The following is a 22,274-nucleotide window of genomic DNA, read 5'->3' as shown; positions in this document are numbered from 1 at the left end:
AGTTGTAAAAAGCCTAACAAAAGCCGGACAGGCCGAACACCATTTAATTTGGCCGGACAAACATTGAAAAAGCCTAACTATGTCCGGCTTTCGTCCGGCGGGGGGAATGGCGTCCGCGGACCGGGAGACGAGCTGTCGGTAGGCCTCCAACAAGATGGAGCGACGACTTGGTTAAGATCGCGGGATCGCGGTGGATGCGGAAAGCACAAGACCAGTCTGAGTGGAGAGCCTTGGGGGAGGCCTATGTCCAGCAGTGGACGTCTTTCGTCTGACATGATGATGATGATGATGATGATGTCCGGCTTTATCCGGACGCCTGGCAACCCTAGGTGCAACCAGCTTATAAAACTTTCTTTTGTGTGATTTACATTTCAATGACTCTTTATTGTACACCAGAAATAGTAAGCATCATAGAAAACAGGTACACATACACAGAGAGAGAATTACAAGGTAACCAATAGGCGGCCTTATAGCTTGAGTGATCTCCCCCAGGCAACTTTTTTTACAGAAAGAAGGAAGGACTAGTTTACAGCAGTTGGTTTTAGTCATGTTCCCCCATCCAGCAATCATGTGTTTGAGTACTGGCGGGTTCCTTTTAAGTATGTAAACGTGTCTGACACCTATCACACCTGACGAAAAGTCCAGACAATGCCAAAGATTTAGTAACGTAACAGCCTATTCACTCTAGCCTTGAAGAGCCCTAGGTTGAATCTAGCCAGAAATACAGAAGATGGGAGCAAATTCCATTCCTTAACAGTAAAGGGATAAAAATCGTTGTTATATTTCATAGAGGTCCCGAGTTGAAAAATGCCGGGAAAGAGATATAAAGGAACGTTTCTATGAATGAATATTATCAAAGCCTTTATCTGTTGAATATATCATGATACAATTCATAGAACCTTTTTAAATAACTTGGCCGTGAATTGTTCAGTTTTGTATGATATCATTTCAAGATAATCAGTTCTGAGAGTTGACTGATAACTTTCAAATAAATAGGTACTGTCTTGTAAATAAATTTTAATGTACCATAATATATATAAACAAAAAATAATAAATAATTATGTTAGTTCAAAAGCAAATAAAAATAAAGCTAAAACCAATATCTACAAAATTACAAGGACATAGTTCAGCAAAAACATTCCAAACCTCAACAATTAATTTTTTGATTTTGGAACTACTTTCAGTCACATCAAAAGTGAAATTAAAGAATAACATGACGATGCTTTGGAATATTTTTGCTAAAATAGATCCTATGCCCAGATTGCTATACTATTGAGTGGGGTGTCCATAATGCTGGCAGCGTTTCCTGTTTGTATTGCAATGCCAATATGTTGACCGAGGAAATAAACAGATTAGAGCAGAGAGCAAGAGAAAAGAGGCATTTGCCCAGCAGTGGGACACAAAATAGGTGTATTGTATGTGTGTGATTGTTTTTATTTTTTCAAACTTCAACAAAACTTCAGCTGAAGTTAAGATAAAATTAACTCTTTTTCACTTAGTATTATTGAAGTTAACATTATACCAACCTAAATAATGTTTATATCAACAGATAAATTGTTTTTTAAAAAGGTACCCTTGCGGTTTTCGTAACAGTAGTCAAAGCAAAGAATGCTAAGTATACAACATTTTTTGAATTTGGAAATAGTTTTTGACAGTTGGTTTTTTATCGCCTTTTTCTTCTGTGGCAAAAGGTGCTCAAGTTTAATTAAACTGCCTCAACTTGTATCGGGGTCAATCTTCAGAGCAAAAAAAGTTTCGCAAGATATCAGATTCTATCAAATAAGGTTAAATCAACTCAAGACTGCCTTGCCCGTCCATAACTTTATACTTATTTGCATAACTAACGAACAGGTATAACTACGCCTTAAAAACAAAAATACTTACACGGTTTCAAATAAGAATACTGGCCAGTTGGTTCAGCACAGACACCAACAAAATAAACACAAAAAAAGAACCGAGACTTCAAGATGACAATCACTAAAAGTAAAACTTTATTTCAATCGATATCACAAACAAATTCACAACACTGTTTGTTCGGCGTGGTTAAGAGTTTTAGTATGGGCTGGATAAAGTCGATAAAGTTTTGTTAATTAGAAACGTAAACAAACAAAACAAACGAAACACACGAAACCCATTGGATGACTAACACAACTGACTGACATGACATGAGTGAATGAGTAAATTAAACCTGACTGACCAGACCAGACTGACTGAGCGAAGGAAACTTCAACTTCAACAATAATGAAAGATAACAAGGAATGATTTTTGAGCTCGGTTCGTTCGATCGTTCATTGCCATTAGGTGTCAGAATAACGTCAAAAAGTCTATTCCTACGTTGTTTGGCAGTTGGCATACGCTCCGTTTCAGATCACACATACCCAGTGAATAAAAGTTTATTGATGTTCTGTTATGTGCAGACTAACTAATCTAGGTACAATGTGACAGATGAGCAGGTACTTTCTACACATCAACTTTTTTCCTGCATTTCTTTTTCTTGTTTTAAAGGAATGACAAAAGTTGTAAATATAGTGAAATTATTTTCAACGACGATTATTTTCTTGAAGTACCTAAATGTTACTGTGAGTTTACAATAATGCTTTAGTAATGGGCTCTGCGTGGTACAATCAGCCAAATATGTGGTCTACCACCCTAAAGCTGATAATCATTTGCATGTCAAAAAACAATAATGCCAATAGACGTGTCAGTCAACTGGAAAGTTCGACTTTAGCAATATATTCATTTGATAGGAACTTGTTTAAAAATTGATAGACCACTTATTTGGCTGATGGTACCATGTGGTTAAACAGTGGGTTCCTATGAGAACGGCTTGACAATTAGTACATACGTACCACGGAACGTTTTTAATACGTGGAAATATCTTGAAAGCTGCCAGCCTAAAATATTAAACTGGAATCATTAAATCGGTGTTTAGAAGTATGGACAGTTCTTATTTAAAAAATAAATAATAAAACGAAACAAATCAATATCTCTTAATTGTTTATTTGAAACCAGACATAAAAATCATCCATGTCTATCTACACAATCTAAAGACAATACTGATATAGAGTTATTTATACGAGAAAATTCGAAGCCTATGTTATTTTATTTAGTTCTCGTAGCCAATGTTTTAAATAAAAGCGGTGGTGGTCTCGGTTTCGTATTTAGTGATGCTTCTTTGAGGGCCTGAAAACAGAAAAAAAGATCTTTATGAGTTTGGCGCCATATCCTCCTGAGCCCTCGCGTACTTTTTAAAGGATCAATTAACACCAACAATAACGGCCGAATGTACTTTATAAAGTAGGTACAAATTCTTCATTGAATAAAGAATTTTGAAATAAAATCTAAAATAACAAAGCTGGTCAACCACGTCCAGGTCTTCAGTTAGTATGTCTGTTAAAAAAAGTTCGGGCTCAGAAGGAGGTAGACGTAGCTGCCAGTAGCTGGGGCACGATTTGTAGCGGAGAAGTAAAAGTAAATTAGCTATTGTAGTTCATTGCTGCAATTTGCATAGTAAAGATTCGTTTGTCTTTGATAATTTTCTCGAGATGAAAAGAGATGGACGAATGACCTGGTTAAAGCCGCGGGTTTACGGTGGATGCAGGTCGCTTCCATGGACGTCCTACGGCTGATATGATAATAAGACACAGATAAAACATAGGTATCTAAGCCAAGTGTTACTATAAGACTTTTCTAAAGTTTTTGGCTGTAGCGGTTCGTTACCTGAATTTAGGAGAAAATCTCCGTCTTCTGGTTTCGTTGTTTTCAACCTTCTTTTCCTCTTCCGTTGGTTCCTGGGAACAACATGCAAACGTTTTAGGATACTTTTAGTACTTACATGGAATTTAATAATAGAGCTGCGTACAGAACGCGCTTCTCCGCCGGTATCGGTATACAGTATACACCCTGCAGGCCATGGTTGACTGTATTTTGAGGGTTAATCAGGCACGCTTAGTCTAAGCATACCTACATAATAGTGCACAGACGTATGTAGACGGGTGGGCAGCAGAGCGACTCTATTCGCCGCCGCAAAGTGGTGGCTAGAGGGTTTATCTATTGCGTATCGTTGCTGACAGAATTTTCGCATACAAAACCTGTCATTTGATTGTGATCGCGTGTCAGAAACGTTAGGCAATTGGCCCTGTGGTAGGTCCATAAAAAGAACCGAAAAAACTTTTATTATTTTGTGTGGTTAGGACACGCAATGATCAGAGAACACTCGCCCGCCCCGCTGCTTGCTGGCGTCCAATTAGTGGCTTTATGATGTCATTTAATGGTGTGTGTGTAAGTCCCTTTCAATCTGATATCAGTGGGATATGTAAAGGCTGGGATGATGATAATATAAATTACCTGGACCACGGCTCCAGATCTCAGCAGCTCATCAGCTTGGGGCGGTCCGTACTCCCTGAAGCCAGGAGGCCCGTATTCCAAGAAACCTTCAGGCACTTCCGCCGTTCTGGAAACCAAATAAAAAAGAGATTCAGACCTGCTGGACTTCTGTGAGGTTCTGAGGATAACAGCAATTATTCTCGTCTGTCCCAGGCCCTATACTACGAAGTGCAAAATTCGAACTTCATATCTTGCCGTCCCGCTGACGCTAATATCATCTAATAAGAGAGTGAGAGGGACGGTACGATACGAACTTCGATTTTCTAATTTCGTAGTAGCCTCTCAGCTTACTGAATTTAAGACAAGTCCAAGTGATAATGTACCTACACTTTAGTAAAGTTTACTTGGTTAGCATTAAATTTCAATATTGAAACACAAAACAAAAAAATTAAAGAAGGTCTCAGAAGGTTACTCGTAAAGCGTACCTGGAAAAGTTAGATAATATCATCAAACAAAAATATTCGTGACTATGACAAAATCTTTGATGCTGAAATAGGTTTTTCGATTTGTGTTTGAATATAATCCACTGCATTAGCTGCACTTTCTCTATATACAATCCTACTGTATACGAGGTACTTAACTCTATTGCAATTTCAATTTAATTAACATTTAATTATTATCAGTTATGACTTACCCCAAAACCTGGACGGATTTCACCTCAACTGCTTCCTCGTTCTGAACCTGTAACATGCAATTATTATTCATTATTCTAACATTACTTAACTTGTGAACAGAAATATTTTTGTGCAAAATCAGTGCTTTTTATTTACCTGTTGAGCTTTAATTTCATTCTCCAAATTAACTAGCGCCTCAGTAACCTCTTTCACGCCTTCTTCGGCAGTCCTCACCTCAGCAACTTCAGCAACTTGACTGACTTCTTGAACCTGACTGACTTGTTCAACTTGACTCGATTCCACATTACTATCTACCACTGCTTCTGTGACTTCAACTGAGACTACAGCTTCAGCAGCAGTGGTTGATTCTATGGTTTCTGTAGTTGCTTCTTGTACTTCAACGATTTCTTCGATGGCAACATCAATAGCTCTGCCTCCGAAAACCGCTGATTCAAGCGCTGCGGTGGTATTTTCTTCGACTGCTTCTGTCACTGCATCATCAGACTTCTCCTCCGTGGTTACTGAAATATTTTTTGAGTTATAAACCTTTAATCACACATAATTCTTCACATTTGTTAATTTAATGTTAGACGAAATATTGGTTTCCTTACCTTCAACAGCCTCTATAATTGCCTCAGTGACAACTTCAGCCTCAGTTTTCACCTCTACTTCACCAGCTACTTCTTCAACAGCCTTAACTTCGCTGATTTCCCTCACTTCCCCGTTTACTTCTTCAGCGACTTTCGCAATTACTACAAAAGCTTGCTCAGTGACAGCATCAGGGAGAGATTGGCTAGTCAGGTCTTGAGAAACTTCGGCTACCTTAGGAGGTCCATATTCACGAAGAGCATCAGATCCAGAAGCTTCTGATTCTTGAAATATTGTCTCCTTTAAAGGGTTGTCGGCTGGTTTCTGTGATCATAAATGTTTGTTACTAAACTGGATATCCTATCCATTAGTGACCCTAACCACGTAGATAGCGGAACCTCTATTGTTCGAATCATGATATTCCGTAATATCCGTAAGTACTTATCTATCTAAACCGTGCTTTTCTTGATTTGCGTTAACTTCGGCAGACGGCTCAGTTCATTGATAGAAACTACTTACCAGCTATTATTTTTTTTTTTCAAAGCATGCATCTAATGACCATAGCTCGGACAGGTCATAGCAAAAGGCAAAAACAGATATGGAAACAGAACAAGATTCAATGGAGTCGTAATACCTAAGATTATAATTAAGTGGATAGTATTGTAATTTAACATTTGACCTTTTTCAGTCGATTTCTATCATAGTTTTTCAAAGTGGCATTCCTGAAACAGTTTCGTGACAATGGGGAATAATACTGCAATTTTATCCCGTAAGAGTACAGTACAGCACTACATATGTTTATGGTTTATATTTTTTGAGTATTTTAAATGTCCGTAGGATGCCGTAATATCATATTATTTCAATTAAATTTTTGGAAGTATAGCTATATCGCTACTATCGATGGAAATATCATTTATTCTGTTACTCATAAATATGTCATGACTTATATTAGGTATTAATACTCTTTGGTCATGTCATGATCCGTCATGGCGACAAAATATAAAGAGAACTGGCGTTGTCATGGCGGTTTCTTTACAGTTTGTGCTAGTGTCGCCCCCTGCGCAGAGCTTTGCCTAATATTGAAATTATTGAAATTAGTAAAATTATTTACTATTGGTTATTTCTAAATATTTCAAATATGGTGAAATTAGAGACGGTAGTGGGTATGGTCCTTTTTAGTTTACCATTATAAAAGTAATTGAAAAATATAATTAAATAATACTGTACATAATACGACTCCATTAATCTTGTTCCATTATCGTGTTGCTATTGTTTTGCGATGACCTGTCCGAGCTATGCTAATGGTTTCACAGTCATTCCTAAGATGTATGTACAATTAAATTGAAAAAAAAATTGACGATTGACATACTTTCAAAACTCCTTACACACAGTTAGCTACTTACGGAGTTTAAAAACGTCATGAATTACGGACCTTATTTATGAGGGAGAAAGAGATTATTTGTTTATTACCTGAACCTCTGAAGGCAAATAGAAAGCGGGTCCTTGCGGTCTCCACCCGCTGGGCAGATAGGGTCCAGACCCCAAGCCGGACACCGAGGCCACTGCGAAGATTACTAAAGCAAGGACCTGAAAAAAAAAAAGTTAACAAGTCTGAATAATAGAGCAAATACTTTTCAAATTCAAATAAAGTTTATTATATAACTGTGTTTATAGAAATTCTTCAGACTGATGGCAGTGTCTGAACTGAACTCATAGATTTTTTTTATAAAATAACTAAAAATAGGTAAGTACTAAAGCTAAGCTGCACTTCTTTCGATGTGTTCTATTTACAGTGTAATTTAGAAAAAAAGCCTAGCCGGAAAACCATAAATCGGAAACTAAACTTTCCGAATTTGATTCGTGATCCTTGGTGTCCTTGGTACCGGACTGTCAGGACTGCTTGTTCACAACATTAAGTAAAACCCCCACAATTTTAATTGCAGTGACCATGCACTTTGTAAATAATTTAATAAGTAGGTACTTTTTTAACCGACTTTAAAAAAGGAGGATGTTCTTAATTCGACTGTATGTTTTTGTTTTCACGTTTTAAATAAAGATAATGTCACTAATACAGAATATAGTAGGCTTTATCTAACTGAATCCAATAGGGTTGGTCCTGTTTACGTCTCCCGAGTCACCCATGCATCCCTTTATGTTTTTAGCTTTTAAGCCAGCTTGGGAACTACGGCTCAAGCACTCTCATTCTGAGAGGAGGCCTGTGCCCAGTAGTGGGACGTATATAGGCTGGGATGATGATGACGATCCTTTTATGCGCGGACGACATAAGCGATGATTAAAAAAATCGATAACGGACTTCGATCAACAATTGATCGATGATAACGGATCACAGTTTATGCCGATGCTAAATACTTAAATAGGTAACACTGAATTTAATTTTCAAAGTTATCCACACTTTAAAAAATTAAATCACCTTCATTCTGCTATTTGCTGTACTGAGATCTTCGGTTGAACGCTATGAATGATGCTCGATCCTCGATTATCTCTCGTTTTTATATCGATCATCTTTACTCAGCAGAGTAAAAAAACCGAAGGCTATACACGACAAATATTTGAAAATATTTAATTAGTATTTGATCTGATTATGCAATTATTAATGCGAATTCATCTGCCACCAATACAACGAGATCTTTGATTTCTTACAAACTGTCTTACACCCGCGGCCTGTTTAATTTTGGTAGCATCCTACAATGAGCTTTAAACAGCCAATTTAGGATGATCCCTGTTCCTTAATCAACTGCACCTAATAAAGTATCTACGTATTTTGGTTTTATTAGACCAAATTTAAATTGAGCTCTTATTTGTATGAAGCTGTAAGGGATTCAGGTGTATGTTTATTTTGGTCAATGCAAGGTCAGGGTTACGTGCCTAATCAGTTTCCGATTAAACCTAAGTGCTTGTTTTAAATCGTCGAGGCCTACACTTATTCAAAAAACCGGCAAGTACTTGTTGGACTAGATGACAAAGTACCTAACGAAATTACATTTCAAATTTACCAGAACCTTACGGTGATTAAAAACTGGCCAATTGCGAGTCGGACTTGCGCACGAAGGGGTCCGTACCATCTATACAAATACAACATTCATTAGACATCAGCAAAAACGGCAAAAAATCACGTTTGTTGTATTGTAGCCCCCCTTAAATATTTAAATATTCTGTTTTTAGTATTTGTTGTTATAGCGACCACAGTTATACATAATCTGTGAAAATTTCAACTATCTAACTATCACGGTTCATGAGATACAGGTGGCAGAGAGAGAGAGATGACAAAGCAAAACCTGAATTAAGAAAAATTGTTTAATTTGATTAAGGTATTTCAATTTAAAATCCACTGTTTATATTTAATAAAATAATAATAATAAGACAAAGAAAACTTACCTAAGAGACCTTAACTAAATATATCTACATGTCACTATAAAAATAAAATTATAAAAAGAAAACCCCGTCCAAAAGATCTGCCTGTGGCAGAGTTCCCATGATGCTGACCGCATTCAATTAATATTTGTTGACATTGATTTCTGTATGTTCTTAAGTAAAGCATGACGCTTAAACATAAAATATTTATCACCATCATCATCTGCCAAAAGAAGTCCACTGTTTGAACAAAGGCCTTCCCGTTAAACGCCACAACGAACGACAACTCGCCACTTGCATCCACCGGCTGCCCGCAAATCTCACGATGTCGTCAACCCATCTAGTGGGAGGCATGCCAACGTTTCGTCTTCCTCCCCTATCCTCAAATCCCTGAGCTTAAATTCTAATGAGAAGGACTAGGGTTAGTCAAGGGAGAAATCAATAGGGATCAACACAAAAGACTGACTCTAGCATCCCGCAGGGCCTAAAGGGAGAATACAACATGCCCCTCTCCCGGCTTTTCAGCAAATGGCTGAACTAAAACTCTGAGAGTAGATAAGAGACCCCTCTAACGCCCGATGCCCCCATCTCCTATAAAGCACCTCATATGAAATTTAAAAACTGGAAACAAGTAAACAAAAGTAAGGACATAGTGTCTTTGGCCCTTAAAGCGACTCAACCTCGAAAAAAAACAGTAACTAGGGAGTTTTGGTTCCGGTACCGGCAGGGCTACTACGATACTCGAAACTCTCTCTCTGACACTTATACTATTTAATACGAGAGCGAGAGGGATGGTATGACACGAACTTCGAGTTTCGAGTTACGTAGTAGCCCTGCGGGTTACCACGTTTTCACCAGAAATGTGCGAGGATGCGTTGCGAGGAATGTGTTCCGCTGAGCTGGGGGCTACTAGGTACGAAATTCAAAAATCGAAGATGGTATCGACCATCCCTCTCTCTCACTCTCGTATTAAATTATACCGGGTGTGGCCTGTAATATGAGCAAATGAAGGGTCCACGGAAAGAACATGCCTAGTCACCTTTTTTTTAAATTGAGATATTAACTTCAAAATGTAGAGCTCCCAGAGTACTATGACTATCTAGAGTGCTGAAGTGCTGTAACTTTATTTATTTTTGTTGTGCCGAATTTAGGTAAATAAATATATTGACTTACCATTGAATTAAATAATCTGAAAACAATATGAAATATTTTTTTTTAACTTTTGAATAAATGGTAATCATAGTAATTGTTCGTGATGACTAACTTTCAAACTGCTATTACTCAAAAAGTTGCTTAGGTGACTAGACACGTTCTTTCCGTGGACCCTTCAAATAATTAAAACATAGATCGTACTCGTCAAAACGAACAACATTAGTTCAGCAACTTTTAAAAATAATTAGTTTTTTAATTTTTATTACACTTTAAAGTTTATTCGAAGAAGCAATGTACAGCAAAATGCTTGATGTTTGTAGCGTGACACGCCTGTCACTGACGTCGCCACGTCAGTTGGGTTCTAGGATGGCGTACATTGATTACAGTATTTATTTTGTATGAAAAAGAGAAAATCTAAGGACTCTATTATTTTTAAAAGTCGCTGAACTAATGTTGTTCAAGATTGGTTTTTTGGAATCTTTCTGTATTTTTTATTTCAATTCCAAATTTTTACTTTAACGGTTATGCCGTAAAACCTAAATTGAAAATACAAACTGAAATATAGATGCACAGAAAAACCGGAAAAATAAGACCAGTACTGGGAATCGAACCCAGGTCCTCGGCATTGCGTGCCGCGTGCTATACCGCTACACCACTGGTGAGATATGTGGTGCATAGGGGAAATTCGTGCCTGTACCGTTGTCCAGCAGTGGTGTAGCGGTATAGCACGCGGCACGGAATGCCGAGGACCTGGGTTCGATCCCCAGTGCTGGTCTTATTTTTCTGGTTTTTCTGTGCATCTATATTTCAGTTTGTATTTTCAATTAATGTTGTTCAGTTTGACGAGTACAATCTATGTTTTAAATATTTGCTCGTATTACAGGCAACACCCGTCATAAGCGTTAGCGGGATGCAGCGGCGTCTTTAGCCCATGTAGCGCCCTTGTGCAATAATTACTTTAGCGCCATCTAGGAACCGCGCGGTCAAAATGGAATAGGTACAAAGTGCCGCGGCCGGCGCCCCTAACACCGCTGCGCCCGTGTGCAACGCACACCCTGCACTATAGGTAAAGACGCCTCTGGCGGGATGGCAAGATAAGAAGTTCGAATTTTGCACTTGGTAGTATAGGGCCTGTTTTCACTAGAGTTGTGCTGAGCGAGGATAGGTAAATGAAGCGTTTCTTCATGACAGACATTCCTTGCAACGCATTCTCGCCCATCTGTGGTGGAAACGCAGCCTCTTGGGCCCGATATAAAATAGGGCAAGTTTTAATCCAGGTTACTGACCATACATGGTAAACCCCATGACGTTCGTACCGGCCAGACGGTCTTGTATGCAAATATTTGATGATTTTACGCTTAAACACGGAATTGTTTGACATCAATTTGCTCTTTATAAACGTGTTTGCTTTCTGGTTTGAGGGTTCCGTCTTATAAACAAATTTTGCTCATTAGAAATAGAAATGAAAATGGAAAAGAAATGAAAATCTTCAATGCTCAAGGGATTTTCAGTATTTTTCAGTCTTATAAAAATATGAAACTTAGGATAATTAATTACAGTCATATATTATAATCAACTACTAGGTAGGTACCTATGCATCATTATCATCATCAGTTGGAAGACGTTCCCCCTTAGAACGCCACAATAAACGACAACTCGCCACCTTCATTCACCAGTTGCCCGCAACTTTAGTAATGTCGTCAGTCCACCTGAGGCCTGCCAACGCTTCGTCTTCCATCATTGACACCACTAGTTGGCATTTAACATCAAACTCTATGAGTTTAACCTCTACTATTTCATCTTGATTCTAACTGTAAGCCGATAACGGCGATAACTGTAGCCAATTGGGCTCCATAGAAAACCAGCGTTGCTGCACATAATGTGCGGCAACACATGCTGAGTGGAGACCCTTTTTGGTATCCTGCCGTGTCACCAAGTAACATAGTTTTAGTGCTAGTTCTAGTCTTAGTTTTAGGTGGTACTTATGGAGCCAAAATAAACCTTTCTTTCTTTCTTTCGATAACAAGCACAACATTCATTATTCATCTCGTCACACGAAAAGTATCGTAACTAAAAAACTTGTTTTGGAAAATGAAACCCTACTCCCTACTAATATTACAAATGCGAAAGTGTGTGTGCGTGTGTATGTTTGTTACTCCTTCACGCTAAAACGGCTGGACGGATTTGTATGAAATTTGGTATGTAGATAGCTGGACATCTGGAATAACCCATTGGCTACTTTTTATCCCGATATTCTCACGGGATAGGGATAAAATCTTGAAATCTCAACCGCTGGGTTTAGAGTCTTGAAGTTTTGGACAGTTTTTTCTTAACTCAAGCTCAATGAAGACCATGATATAAATTTTGGGAATTCCCAGGGGAATTTTATAAATCCCGGAATTTTAATTGTACCAGATTGAATAGCTTACGCGTGCGAAGCCACGGGTAAACTCTAGTAATTTTAATATAATAGACTTAATCTTAATTTTTTTTGTAGTTGACAAAACGGAAATGTGTGTTACGCGTTTCGTAGTTAAGGAACCCTAAATTAATTATTGTTTGAGCAACAATAAAGACAAAAGCCTTAGTTAATGATGTCGCCTAATTTTAAATAAAAAACTGCGAGAACACGTTTACAACGTTTTATGAATATAAATTAGTTTGACTATTACCTACTCATCATCATCATCACATATATCAGCTGTAGGACGTCCACTGTTGGACATATGCCTCCCCCTTACACCTCCATTAGCTTCGGTTGGAAGTGGCCTGCATTACCGTGAACCCGCCGCTTTAAGTCAAGAGCGTTTATATTGTGCTGGCAACGTTGCATTTTTGTTAGTGTTTCTCGATTATTCCATAAAAATTGAATGAAAATTTAAAATGTGGTCTAATAAAACTGTTCTTATATAAGAGTTAATGTGTCTACTCCCATAATTATGCGTGATAGACTTTTATTTTCTTTAAAAACCGTTAATAAACATTAGTTCGTTTTTAAAGAATATAAAAGTCTATCACGAATAATTATTGCAGTAGGCACATTTACATAGGTATTAGGAACAATTCTATCAGAAAACATTTTTAATTTTCATTCAATTTTTATGGAATAATCGAGAATAACTAACAAAAATGCAACGTTGCCAGCTCAGCAGGTATAAACGCTCTTAACCAGGTAATCCGTCCTGTCCATTCCATTGGTGGACATCCTATGCTGCGCTTGAAGACCCGCGGTCTCCATTCGAGTACTTTTCGGGCCTGCCTATTGCCAGATCAGTGAGCTAATTCGCTTGGCTCTGTCGGATCCCGCACCTACCTATGTATACTTACTTTATGTATGAAAATTCAACTTACGAACAAAGTAGGTCTAAGTATTGTTAATTGAGGAAAGTAAAGGAAAAAAAATAAGTGAAAAAATAAATTTTATTTGAGTATTTACCTAATCACAAAAAACAGCTTGCCCGCGACATACAATAAACCATAATTATAATAATAAGTAAATAATATTTTTGTATTTTTCTCACAAGATGCGCTTAAAAATATTTGTACTTGCTCACGCTAAATCAAAATAAGACTTAAGACGATGAGCTTAAAATCCAGTTTGAGTCAGTAGCCATTGGAGCGGGCGTTGCCATGGTTACCGTGGCCGCCATTTCCCAAACTGTCATGGCCGTGGCCGCTGCGAGCGTTGGCGGCATTCGAATCGTAACCGCCAGCGCGTCCGGTCGCATCGGTATCTTCGTACGAGATATGGGGCTTGAATCCACGTTCGTCGGCTTCGTAGCTCACAGTCTGGTGAAAAAAGATTAAAAATAAAAAAAAAGGTTTAATAAAAAAACGTAAAGGAAATCTATTTTTTTTTCAAAAACAAAAGTTGATAAAGTTCGAAAAGTTAGGCATTTAAAATCGTTAAGAGATATTCTGTTGCGTATTCTCATGTCTTAACGGAATTTTTTTAGTCAACCGTTTTGTATTTGGTCCATCCAATTACCAATAAAATATAGATGAATTTACGTTAAGTAGGTATTTACTAACTCAACGGGATAAAACAAACTATGTAAATACAGCTAGGTACCCTCATAGTAAAGATAATTTAACTTAGTAAACAATTGACTGTATCTACGTTTGTAGACGTATGTAGAAATGATGATGTACGTAGAAAATATTTTTGAAATACAATAAATTTGAAAGACGCAAATTAACGACTTTTTAATGACAGATGACTGATAGTCATGATCAATGAACAGTGAATGAACGAAATGCGACAAGCATCCTACCTGCTTTCTGCCATCAGGCAACACAACATGGTACTCCCCCTGAGCCCTCTCTTCCTGCCTCTCCTCGTGATGTCCAAAATCGGTGCCCTCTTGGAAATCGTTCACCATATACCCGAAGTTGTAGTTGGCTGGCTCCTGCACAGAATTAAGCATAAGTACTCACTAGGCTACAGATTTAGTACTTATACTTATTCTGTGTACTGAAGCATGAGGTGGAATGAAGAGATGGATTAGTTCAAGAACAGCTTGGTTGTCTTTACGCTGTCCTTTTGGTACAATGACATTGATATCTTTAAGCTGAATAATAGTACTAAGAAAGTTGAAATCGCTAATAATGATGTAAATTGTGATGAAACTGAATTGTGTTTGCTGAACGATGACTGGATGATTTTTGGATGGAATCATGTTGACAATGACGAAGACAAAGATTTTGTTGATAAAAGACTCCGTGCTTTTATTTCTAGTGATGACTAAATACAGGTTTTCAAGTTTTTCGTATTCAAAAAAGGTAAATATTTAACCAGAAGCTTAGTCTTTATCGATGCCCGTGCTACAGAAATATGGGAAAAGATGGCTTCTTAATTCATGCTCTATCTTACTGTGCATAACATAACACAACTAAATTGGATACTTAATTTTTGTGGGATTGAAATCCAATAGAAAGATTTCTTTTCTGGCATAATGTTATGCTTAGGATCGAACTCCATACGTTCATCTCACTTTGGAATTACTTCCCTGTTTAGAAGTTTTGTAAGAAGGAAATGGCTTCACAGAGCTGACGTCACCATTCACTAAACACCCAAGTTTGTCGGAACTGTTTATCTATTCCATAATTTCGATTTTATTTTTCGCTAGATGGTTACAAACGTAGCAAGGACATGCCTATAAAATTGTTATTCTGCCACCTATTTTATAGGCATGTCCTTGCTAGGTTTATTTGTTCTGCCCCCTTTTGTCAAGTTAAAGTAAACAAAACTTACTCCACTAGCCTCCTCGAGCCCATTGCGTCCAAATGCAGCAGCGTTGTGGTCATATCCTTGCTCCTGACCGAACCTGGCTTGCGGTCCCTGACCATGGCCATGGGAACCGTGACCTCCGAGGCCACCGCCGAGACCGTTCCTGGAATGAAAGAGATAAGTAGATCAAATGGTTGTCAAGTTTTGCTGTCTAGCAACGTAGTCACATTGCAAGAGTAGCGACTCATAGCGCCATCTAGTGATTTCTTCGTAGCTGGACTCAGGAATTAAACCCGATTATACCTTACCTACCTCGTCGTTCCGTGATGCATGTCCCATTTATAAGTACACCAAACCGAACTTTGGCATACACGACGAAATTTCCCAAAGTAGTTTCTAATTGGAAAAAAAAAATTAAGTGCAAAAGAAAAATTCAAAAAAAAAAAATTCACTTCGTAGTATATATGTATGTAGGGCCTGGAACAATTTTACTGGAATAATGTTATATTATAGGTGAAAAACTAAAGTAAATGACCTGCTGTTGTATGTAGTAGTGCACAGAATACGTCAATTTGCTTATACGGACACGTTACTACTACATACAACAGGTAATTTACTTAAGTTTTTCACCCATAACAGACCTCGATTTCTTACCTAGCAAAACCGTTGCCGTGCTGTCCACCGAGCGGGCTCCCGTGGGACCCAGCTAAGGATCCATGGGCACCGTGGCCAAAGTCCTGGCCTTGGCTCCTCGCCGCCACCACTTGAGGACCAGCTCCCAGACCACCCTGGGGACCGCCGCTGGGGTATCCTCCGCTGCGGCCGGCTGGAGGGGGCAGGTAGCTGGAAGAGGTTTGTTTGAAGTTCAGGAAAGTTGGTTTGACGTAAATATCCACCATTAGAACGTCTCCCATATGGATCCAAAACATGAGAGGAATCAGCAAATAGAACTGAACTTAGCGGTGGTTACTTTTTTTTGCGTTGAGTCGCTTTATGGGCCTAAGACACTCCTTGATCCGGAAAGAGGTCCTGGTTTACTTGTTTTTATATGAAGTGCTTTATAAGAGACGAGAGCGTACAGACGGGAAAATCCATTATGGACGACTGGAAAGAGACGAGGAACCAGACAATGCCGGACTGTCAGCGACTGAAAACCGGCTGCACGGTCCCAACTCCCAGGCGCTGACGAGGAGGACAGAGTTGAAGGAGTTTTTTATCTACCCATAGAGTTTAGCTTCATCCCTGCTGGAAAACCGGGAGAAGAGTACGGGACTGTGCGGGGTACTTACGAGTCGGTCAGTATTTTTTGTTAATCACCATTGGTTTCTTCCTTGATCAATCCTAGCCTTTTACAATATAATACAATACAATACAATAACTCTTTATTGCACACAAACACAGTAAGCAGTACAGAAAACACAAGTATATACATAGAGATAGAGATTTTACTTACGGTTTTAAGCTTCTTTAGGTGGTTAGTTACCTGTTAGATGGGGGTGGCTCCGCGAGGGCGACGGCCACGAGGAAAACAGTCAAAATGATGGTCTGAAATACACAATATTATAATGTATAACTCATCCAGGCGTTAATTGATGGAGGCACATATCAATTAACTGTAAGCTTGCTCCTTTACTAACACGCCGTGCTGTGCTGTAGGTAGTGGAAGTGGAGGCGTAAAGTTAAAGGTTATACCTGTTGTGGTTATACTTTATAATAAATAAACACCCCGGAATAAACAATACAGAAAACAGGCATTAGAAAAAAAAATACTGGGCAAGCAGGACCACTGCTGTCACTGCTGAGATAAAATTGAAATTTTTCACGTAATATTAAACATGGAACAAAAAGCTTTCAATGCACTGGCATCACACATTCTTTTAATAACAAGTTTTTAACTACTTATTGCATTGTTTGATGGGGTCTTGACTAACTGAGTACGTCTAGACTTATCTTGCAAGTTGAACTTTACCCAGTTCTTGTAGGTAATCGCATTGACTTAAAATTTGGTACGGATGTAGTTTGGGTGACAACGCAAGTAGACAAAAAGCTTGATTAGTTAATTTATAGTAATTATTAAGATTATAAATACAAATGGTAACAAGTTGTAACTTTAATTTTTGAAGCTTTAATGAGCTACTTTAAAGTTAATGTTGTTTATGGGACAAACGTAACAAATGAAACTGTACCTTCATGTTTGTCCAATTGTCAAGATGTCACTAGTGTGAATGTACTATCGTCATAGTTGCCTCAGCTTTTATATGACCACTTAAGCTCAAAGAAGGGGTTGAAAAATTACATGCAATTATATATGAAAAGAACTCTCAAGGTACGGTGGATTAGGCGCGCAGGGAAAGGCGTGGAGTCGTATTGGTTCGTTTCAATTAATTTTGGTGCGTGAAATTGAAATAGTAATAGTTACATTTCAAAATAAAGTGTACTCATATAAACATACCATTGCTTAGTTCACTGATAGAACATTTATCCCCTGATTTACCATCCATTGATTAAACTTATTTGACGGATAATGATGATGATGATGTCCTGTCCGACAAAGGTGAACCTTTAGGCTCGTTTATTTATGCCCGAGTCTGGCTGGTAAAGCCTAAATTGAGGGATACATGTGATGCCGTCTTTGTTTGTTTTGTTAGAAACGGAGACGGCATCACATTTATCCGTCAAATAAAATAAATCAATAGGTGGTGAAACAGCCCCTTAGATAATATCTTCCTACGGTTTTCAAGAATAAATCTTACTAATCCATACTTCATAATTTAATATTCTTCTTCTTCTTGGTCGTCGCACTCTTGGCAGAGTGGTCGTGGTGGTAATTTAATATACTTAATAAATGCGAAAATGTGTGTGTTTGTATGTTTGTCCGTCTTTCACGTCGAAACAGCGAAGCCGCGGGCAAAACCTAGTAAGTATTATAAATGTGAAAGTTTGTGATATTCCTACAAGATTGAGACGTACAGACAAACAAACTGAATCATCTACCAGGGTGGAACCTTTGCGCTACTAATGTCATGTTGACATCCCATGGATCCTTTTTCAAGAAAATCATAGTAAAATTGATTAATTAACATAAAGTATTTAATAAAGGTTCCACCTTGCTGCATAAACCAGTTTGTTCGACTGTACACTTTTAAAAGCCAAATTTCCCAACCGTTAAGTCTAGTGCAGACGTAGTTTTGCGCAGATATTTCTCATACATCGTCAAATAAAGATCACATTTCAATTTCTGGAAAGTCCCATGGGGGTTTAGTGAAAATCCACTTTGTCATCATTCAGACCCTATATATTATGTTCTTAAAATACCTACCCCTTCGTTGGAAAAGAGGCGTGATTGTAAATACATAATAACTAGCTTTTCCCCTCGGCTTTGCCCGCGTGGAGTTCGGTTATCGCGCGCTGTTCCCTCGAGAACTGTGCATTTTCCGGGATAAAAAGTAGCCTATGTCATTCTCTGGCCCATAACCTATCTCTATGCCAAAAATTGCGTCGATCCGTCGCTCCATTTTGACGTGAAAGACGGACAAACACACAAACACAATTTCCCATTTACAATATTAGTATGGTCTCATCATATTATAGGTATTAATTACTCAATAAAATTAATTAAAGCTCGTCTTGTAAAGTTTTGGCAACTGTCTGCTCCACGCCCGTCTCTGTTCGCACAAGGATACGCAGCCGCAGCTTCCTAAGTCTCGTTTTGTAACGCGACCTTACCCTGATTGTCGCGCGATGACGTGAGAACATTGACACGTCACATGGCTATCAGTTGCCAAGAACAGTTCCGTGGTATATGGTCTGTGACGTCACCAGCCCACCCGCCTTCTACTAAAAAGTTTTTGGTAAAAATTTCATTTTTAATACAAGGTTTTTTTTGTTGACTGCACTTGTATTGTCACCAAAACTACCTACATTTGCATACCAAATTTCAAGTCAATGCCATTAACATTAACATTGAAGAGTTCCGTCCTGTGGAGACGATCCTGGCCGGGCTACCAGGACATTATGTCACTACTAGATTATTCTATTGTCACGCAATTTATTTTAAGTTGGTCGAATTTAACTTGCAAGATTTGATTACAGACAGACAGACAACGGGATAGTTGAACCTAAATAAAAGCTTGTAAAAACCGGCCAAGAGCGTGTCGGACACGCCGTTACGAATAATCCTTGCATACCTTTTTTCGTCACGTGTTTAGACGTCACGGGCATACAGGCATTTCATCTTTGTCACTTTTTCAACCGACTTCAGAAAAGGAGGAGTTTCTCAATTCGTCTGTATGTTTTTTTTTGTGTGTTCGTTACGCGATAACTCCGCCAATTGTGGGCCGAATTTCAAAATTCTTATTTTATTCTAAAGTACATACTTTCGAGGTGGTCCCATTGACACCAAGTCAGGATCTGATGATGGAATCTTAGAGAAATCGAGGGCAACCATCGTTTTTTTAAAGTTAAAATTAAAAGTGTTTTATTTGTGAAACATAAGAGTAGGTGATGGCTGTGTAAGGATTGAAACTCAGATTCCGCCATAATGCTTTATTGCTGTCTGTTTCTTACATACTACGTTACTCCTATAATAAACTAATCTTCCCTTTCATTCATCATAAATACAGAGAAGTTTTTTTTTTCTTTTTTATTAATATTAGCACATACATAACAATATATTTACAGTACGCCAAACTGTAAAACAGTTTGTTGGCGTCGCGCTCTGATGCTAAAATTCTTGTGCAAAGTGATGCTTACTAACTACATAACTAAACATAAACACAAAATATGTATAGGTACCAACGGAGACTCAGTCATACACATGTAGATTTTATTGCGTTGCATATAAGGTTTATATCCGTTTACCAATGGATAGTAGACTAAGTCTCCGCCGGTACGACACAAAACACTAATAGAGATAGGTACACAATGACAATATATATCCCAGATACCAATCTTGAGTAGGTAGGTTTAGTCATCATTATCTCATCATCATCATCATCATCCCAGCCTATATACGTCCCACTGCTGGGCACAGGCCTCCTCTCAGATCAAGAGGGCTTGGGCCATAGTTCCCACGCGGGCCCAGTGCGGATTGGGAACTTCGCACGCACCATTAAATCGCTTCGCAGGTTTGTGCAGGTTTCCTCACGATGTTTTCCTTCACCGCAAAGCTCGTGGTAAATTTCAAATGTAATTCCGCACATGAATTTCGAAAAACTCAGAGGTGCGAGCCGCATACATCACACTTTTCTTGTTACATTTTTCATGTTGCACTATGTTTTGACATTTGGCATTTAACACCTATAGCGATTTTGCCATTTTTAACACTAAGACAAGTATTTACATTCAGAAAGTAGGTATCATTTGGTGAACTGGACCTGATAAAGAAGACCGTAGAAGATGATATAACTATGCTGTGTTTGAGCTGAAAGGAATCGCTGTGATATGCACTTTGCGTACAATTAAATCACTAAAAACTTCTTCTTTCAAAAACCTTGAAAATAATTTTCAACTAGTTTGAAGTCGGTGCCTCAGCACGAGCCAGCTAGGAGTGATTGAAGCCCTATATAGTATGTAGGTGAGCTAGACGACTATAGATATGTTCCACTCCTGCTGGCTTGTGCTGAGGCACCGACTTCGAACTAGTAGAAAATTATTTTCAAGGTTTTTAAAGTCGTTTCCATTTTTTTCTAAGTTTTTTTTTAGTTTGATTGACTAAAGAAAACTACGTGTCCTAGATATTTTTTGGTAAGTATTATACAGCGTGGCTCATTTAGTTCGGTCAGTATGGAAAATTCTGAAATTATAAGACATACGAAGATCTGTTCTTCTTAGGAACCATGTCATCGATTTTAATAACAAGAATAAAACCGGTCAAGAGCGTGTCGGACACGCCAAAAAAAGGGTTCCGTAGCCATTTCGAAAAAATTAAGTAATATTTTTCTAAGTATTTCGTATTTTATACGGAATATTCCAAGTTTAGATATATTTTATACCTTAGGCTGCTATTTAAGAGTAAAACTACTAATAATTCTCGAGAAAACTTAGCCGTTATAGTTTTTCTTGAATGTTTGATATACTTACTACCATCCTGAATTTTTTCAAATTTTTCCACCCACCGGTTTAAATTTTAGAGGGGGGGGACGCTCGATTTTAATGAAAATTTGCACTTTTAAGTTGAATATTTCGCAAAAAATCAATGAATCGAAAAATTGTCTTAGCAAACCTTTAATAGTTTTTGAAAGACCTATCCACGATACCCCACACTATAGGGTTAGATGAGAAAAAAAAAACACCCCTACATTTCGTCTACCGGAGGTACCTTAATAATTTTTTATTGTACCATTTTGTCGTATAGTTTATATATATATCCGTGCCAAATTACAGCTTTCTGGCATTGATAGTCCCTGAGCAAAGCCGCGGACGGACGTACAGGAAACTATAAGGGTTCCGTTTGTGCCATTTTGGCTCCAGAACCCTAAAAATGCATTTAAACCAAACCTGTTCTCCCGTATTGCTTCGCAGATTTGTGCAACCTCACGATGTTTTCCTTCACCGTAAAGCTCGTGGTAAATTTCAAATAATAATAAAAAGAGCGGAGCTCTGTCGACACTGTGTCTGTCTCGCTTCTGATTGGAAAAAATGCTACTGTGGAAATATAAGCTTTAGTAAAAAAAATAGTGGGGAAAAAAGCATTCGGGAAAAATGCGAACGGAAAGTGTGCTACTAGGAAATAACGATTCTGGGAAATTGATCTAACTAACCATAAGTACCTTACATTGGGCAGCTTAGAGTATACTCTAAGTTGGGCAGGTTCAGGGGGCCTTACCTTACATTGGGCAGCTTAGAGTATACTCTAAGTTGGGCAGGTTCAGGGGGCCTACTACGAAATTCGAAAATCGAAGTTCGTATCGTACCGTCCCTCTCACTGTCAT

The 22,274-nt window shown here is 38.2% G+C and overlaps 3 protein-coding genes across 4 annotated transcripts in view; all 3 read right to left on the bottom strand.

The window, feature by feature from the left end:
* Positions 1-2,297, bottom strand: part of LOC141444268 (uncharacterized) — a 119,012-nt gene extending 116,715 nt beyond the window's left edge. The window contains exon 1 of the mRNA XM_074109759.1: positions 1,885-2,297. The gene's annotated coding sequence lies outside the window, so the exon portion shown is untranslated. The remainder of the gene's footprint in view (positions 1-1,884) is intronic.
* A 683-nt stretch (positions 2,298-2,980) lies between these two features.
* LOC141444256 (uncharacterized) lies at positions 2,981-8,084 on the bottom strand. Its single transcript, XM_074109740.1, has 8 exons — positions 8,020-8,084; positions 7,059-7,175; positions 5,612-5,912; positions 5,157-5,521; positions 5,021-5,067; positions 4,348-4,453; positions 3,721-3,791; positions 2,981-3,183 (listed from the first exon to the last, which is right to left on the bottom strand). The coding sequence occupies exons 1-8, from the start codon at positions 8,023-8,025 to the stop codon at positions 3,162-3,164; spliced, it is 1,035 nt and encodes a 344-aa protein (XP_073965841.1). The 5' UTR covers positions 8,026-8,084; the 3' UTR covers positions 2,981-3,161.
* A 5,430-nt stretch (positions 8,085-13,514) lies between these two features.
* Positions 13,515-17,571, bottom strand: LOC141444164 (uncharacterized). 2 transcript variants are annotated; one of them, XM_074109620.1, is made up of 6 exons: positions 17,529-17,571; positions 16,826-16,887; positions 15,997-16,185; positions 15,367-15,505; positions 14,387-14,521; positions 13,515-13,901 (listed from the first exon to the last, which is right to left on the bottom strand). In XM_074109620.1, exons 1-6 carry the CDS (start codon positions 17,532-17,534, stop codon positions 13,716-13,718), a joined length of 717 nt encoding a protein of 238 aa, XP_073965721.1. In that variant the 5' UTR covers positions 17,535-17,571; the 3' UTR covers positions 13,515-13,715. The 2 variants fall into 2 exon arrangements, with proteins under 2 accessions (XP_073965721.1, XP_073965722.1); XM_074109621.1 differs by lacking the exon at positions 14,387-14,521.
* Positions 17,572-22,274: the final 4,703 nt, after the last annotated feature.

The sequence above is a fragment of the Choristoneura fumiferana genome, chromosome 29, assembly GCF_025370935.1.
Source record: "Choristoneura fumiferana chromosome 29, NRCan_CFum_1, whole genome shotgun sequence".
NCBI lineage: Eukaryota > Metazoa > Arthropoda > Insecta > Lepidoptera > Tortricidae > Choristoneura > Choristoneura fumiferana.
The sequence above is the reverse complement of the archived record's forward strand: the minus strand, read 5'-3'. Positions and strand labels throughout refer to the sequence as shown.

What these genes read in the sequence shown, in the direction of transcription:
- LOC141444164 (XM_074109620.1), bottom strand. An exon ending in GGCTCGAGGAGGCTAGTGGA is followed by an intron (nt 14,522 to 15,366) that starts GTAAGTTTTGTT and finishes AATTCTGTGCAG; the next exon opens with GAGCCAGCCAACTACAACTT. An exon ending in TGCCTGATGGCAGAAAGCAG is followed by an intron (nt 13,902 to 14,386) that starts GTAGGATGCTTG and finishes TTTTTTCACCAG; the next exon opens with ACTGTGAGCTACGAAGCCGA.
- LOC141444256 (XM_074109740.1), bottom strand. An exon ending in AATTATAGAGGCTGTTGAAG is followed by an intron (nt 5,522 to 5,611) that starts GTAAGGAAACCA and finishes AAAATATTTCAG; the next exon opens with TAACCACGGAGGAGAAGTCT. An exon ending in GATCTGGAGCCGTGGTCCAG is followed by an intron (nt 3,792 to 4,347) that starts GTAATTTATATT and finishes TGTTGTTCCCAG; the next exon opens with GAACCAACGGAAGAGGAAAA.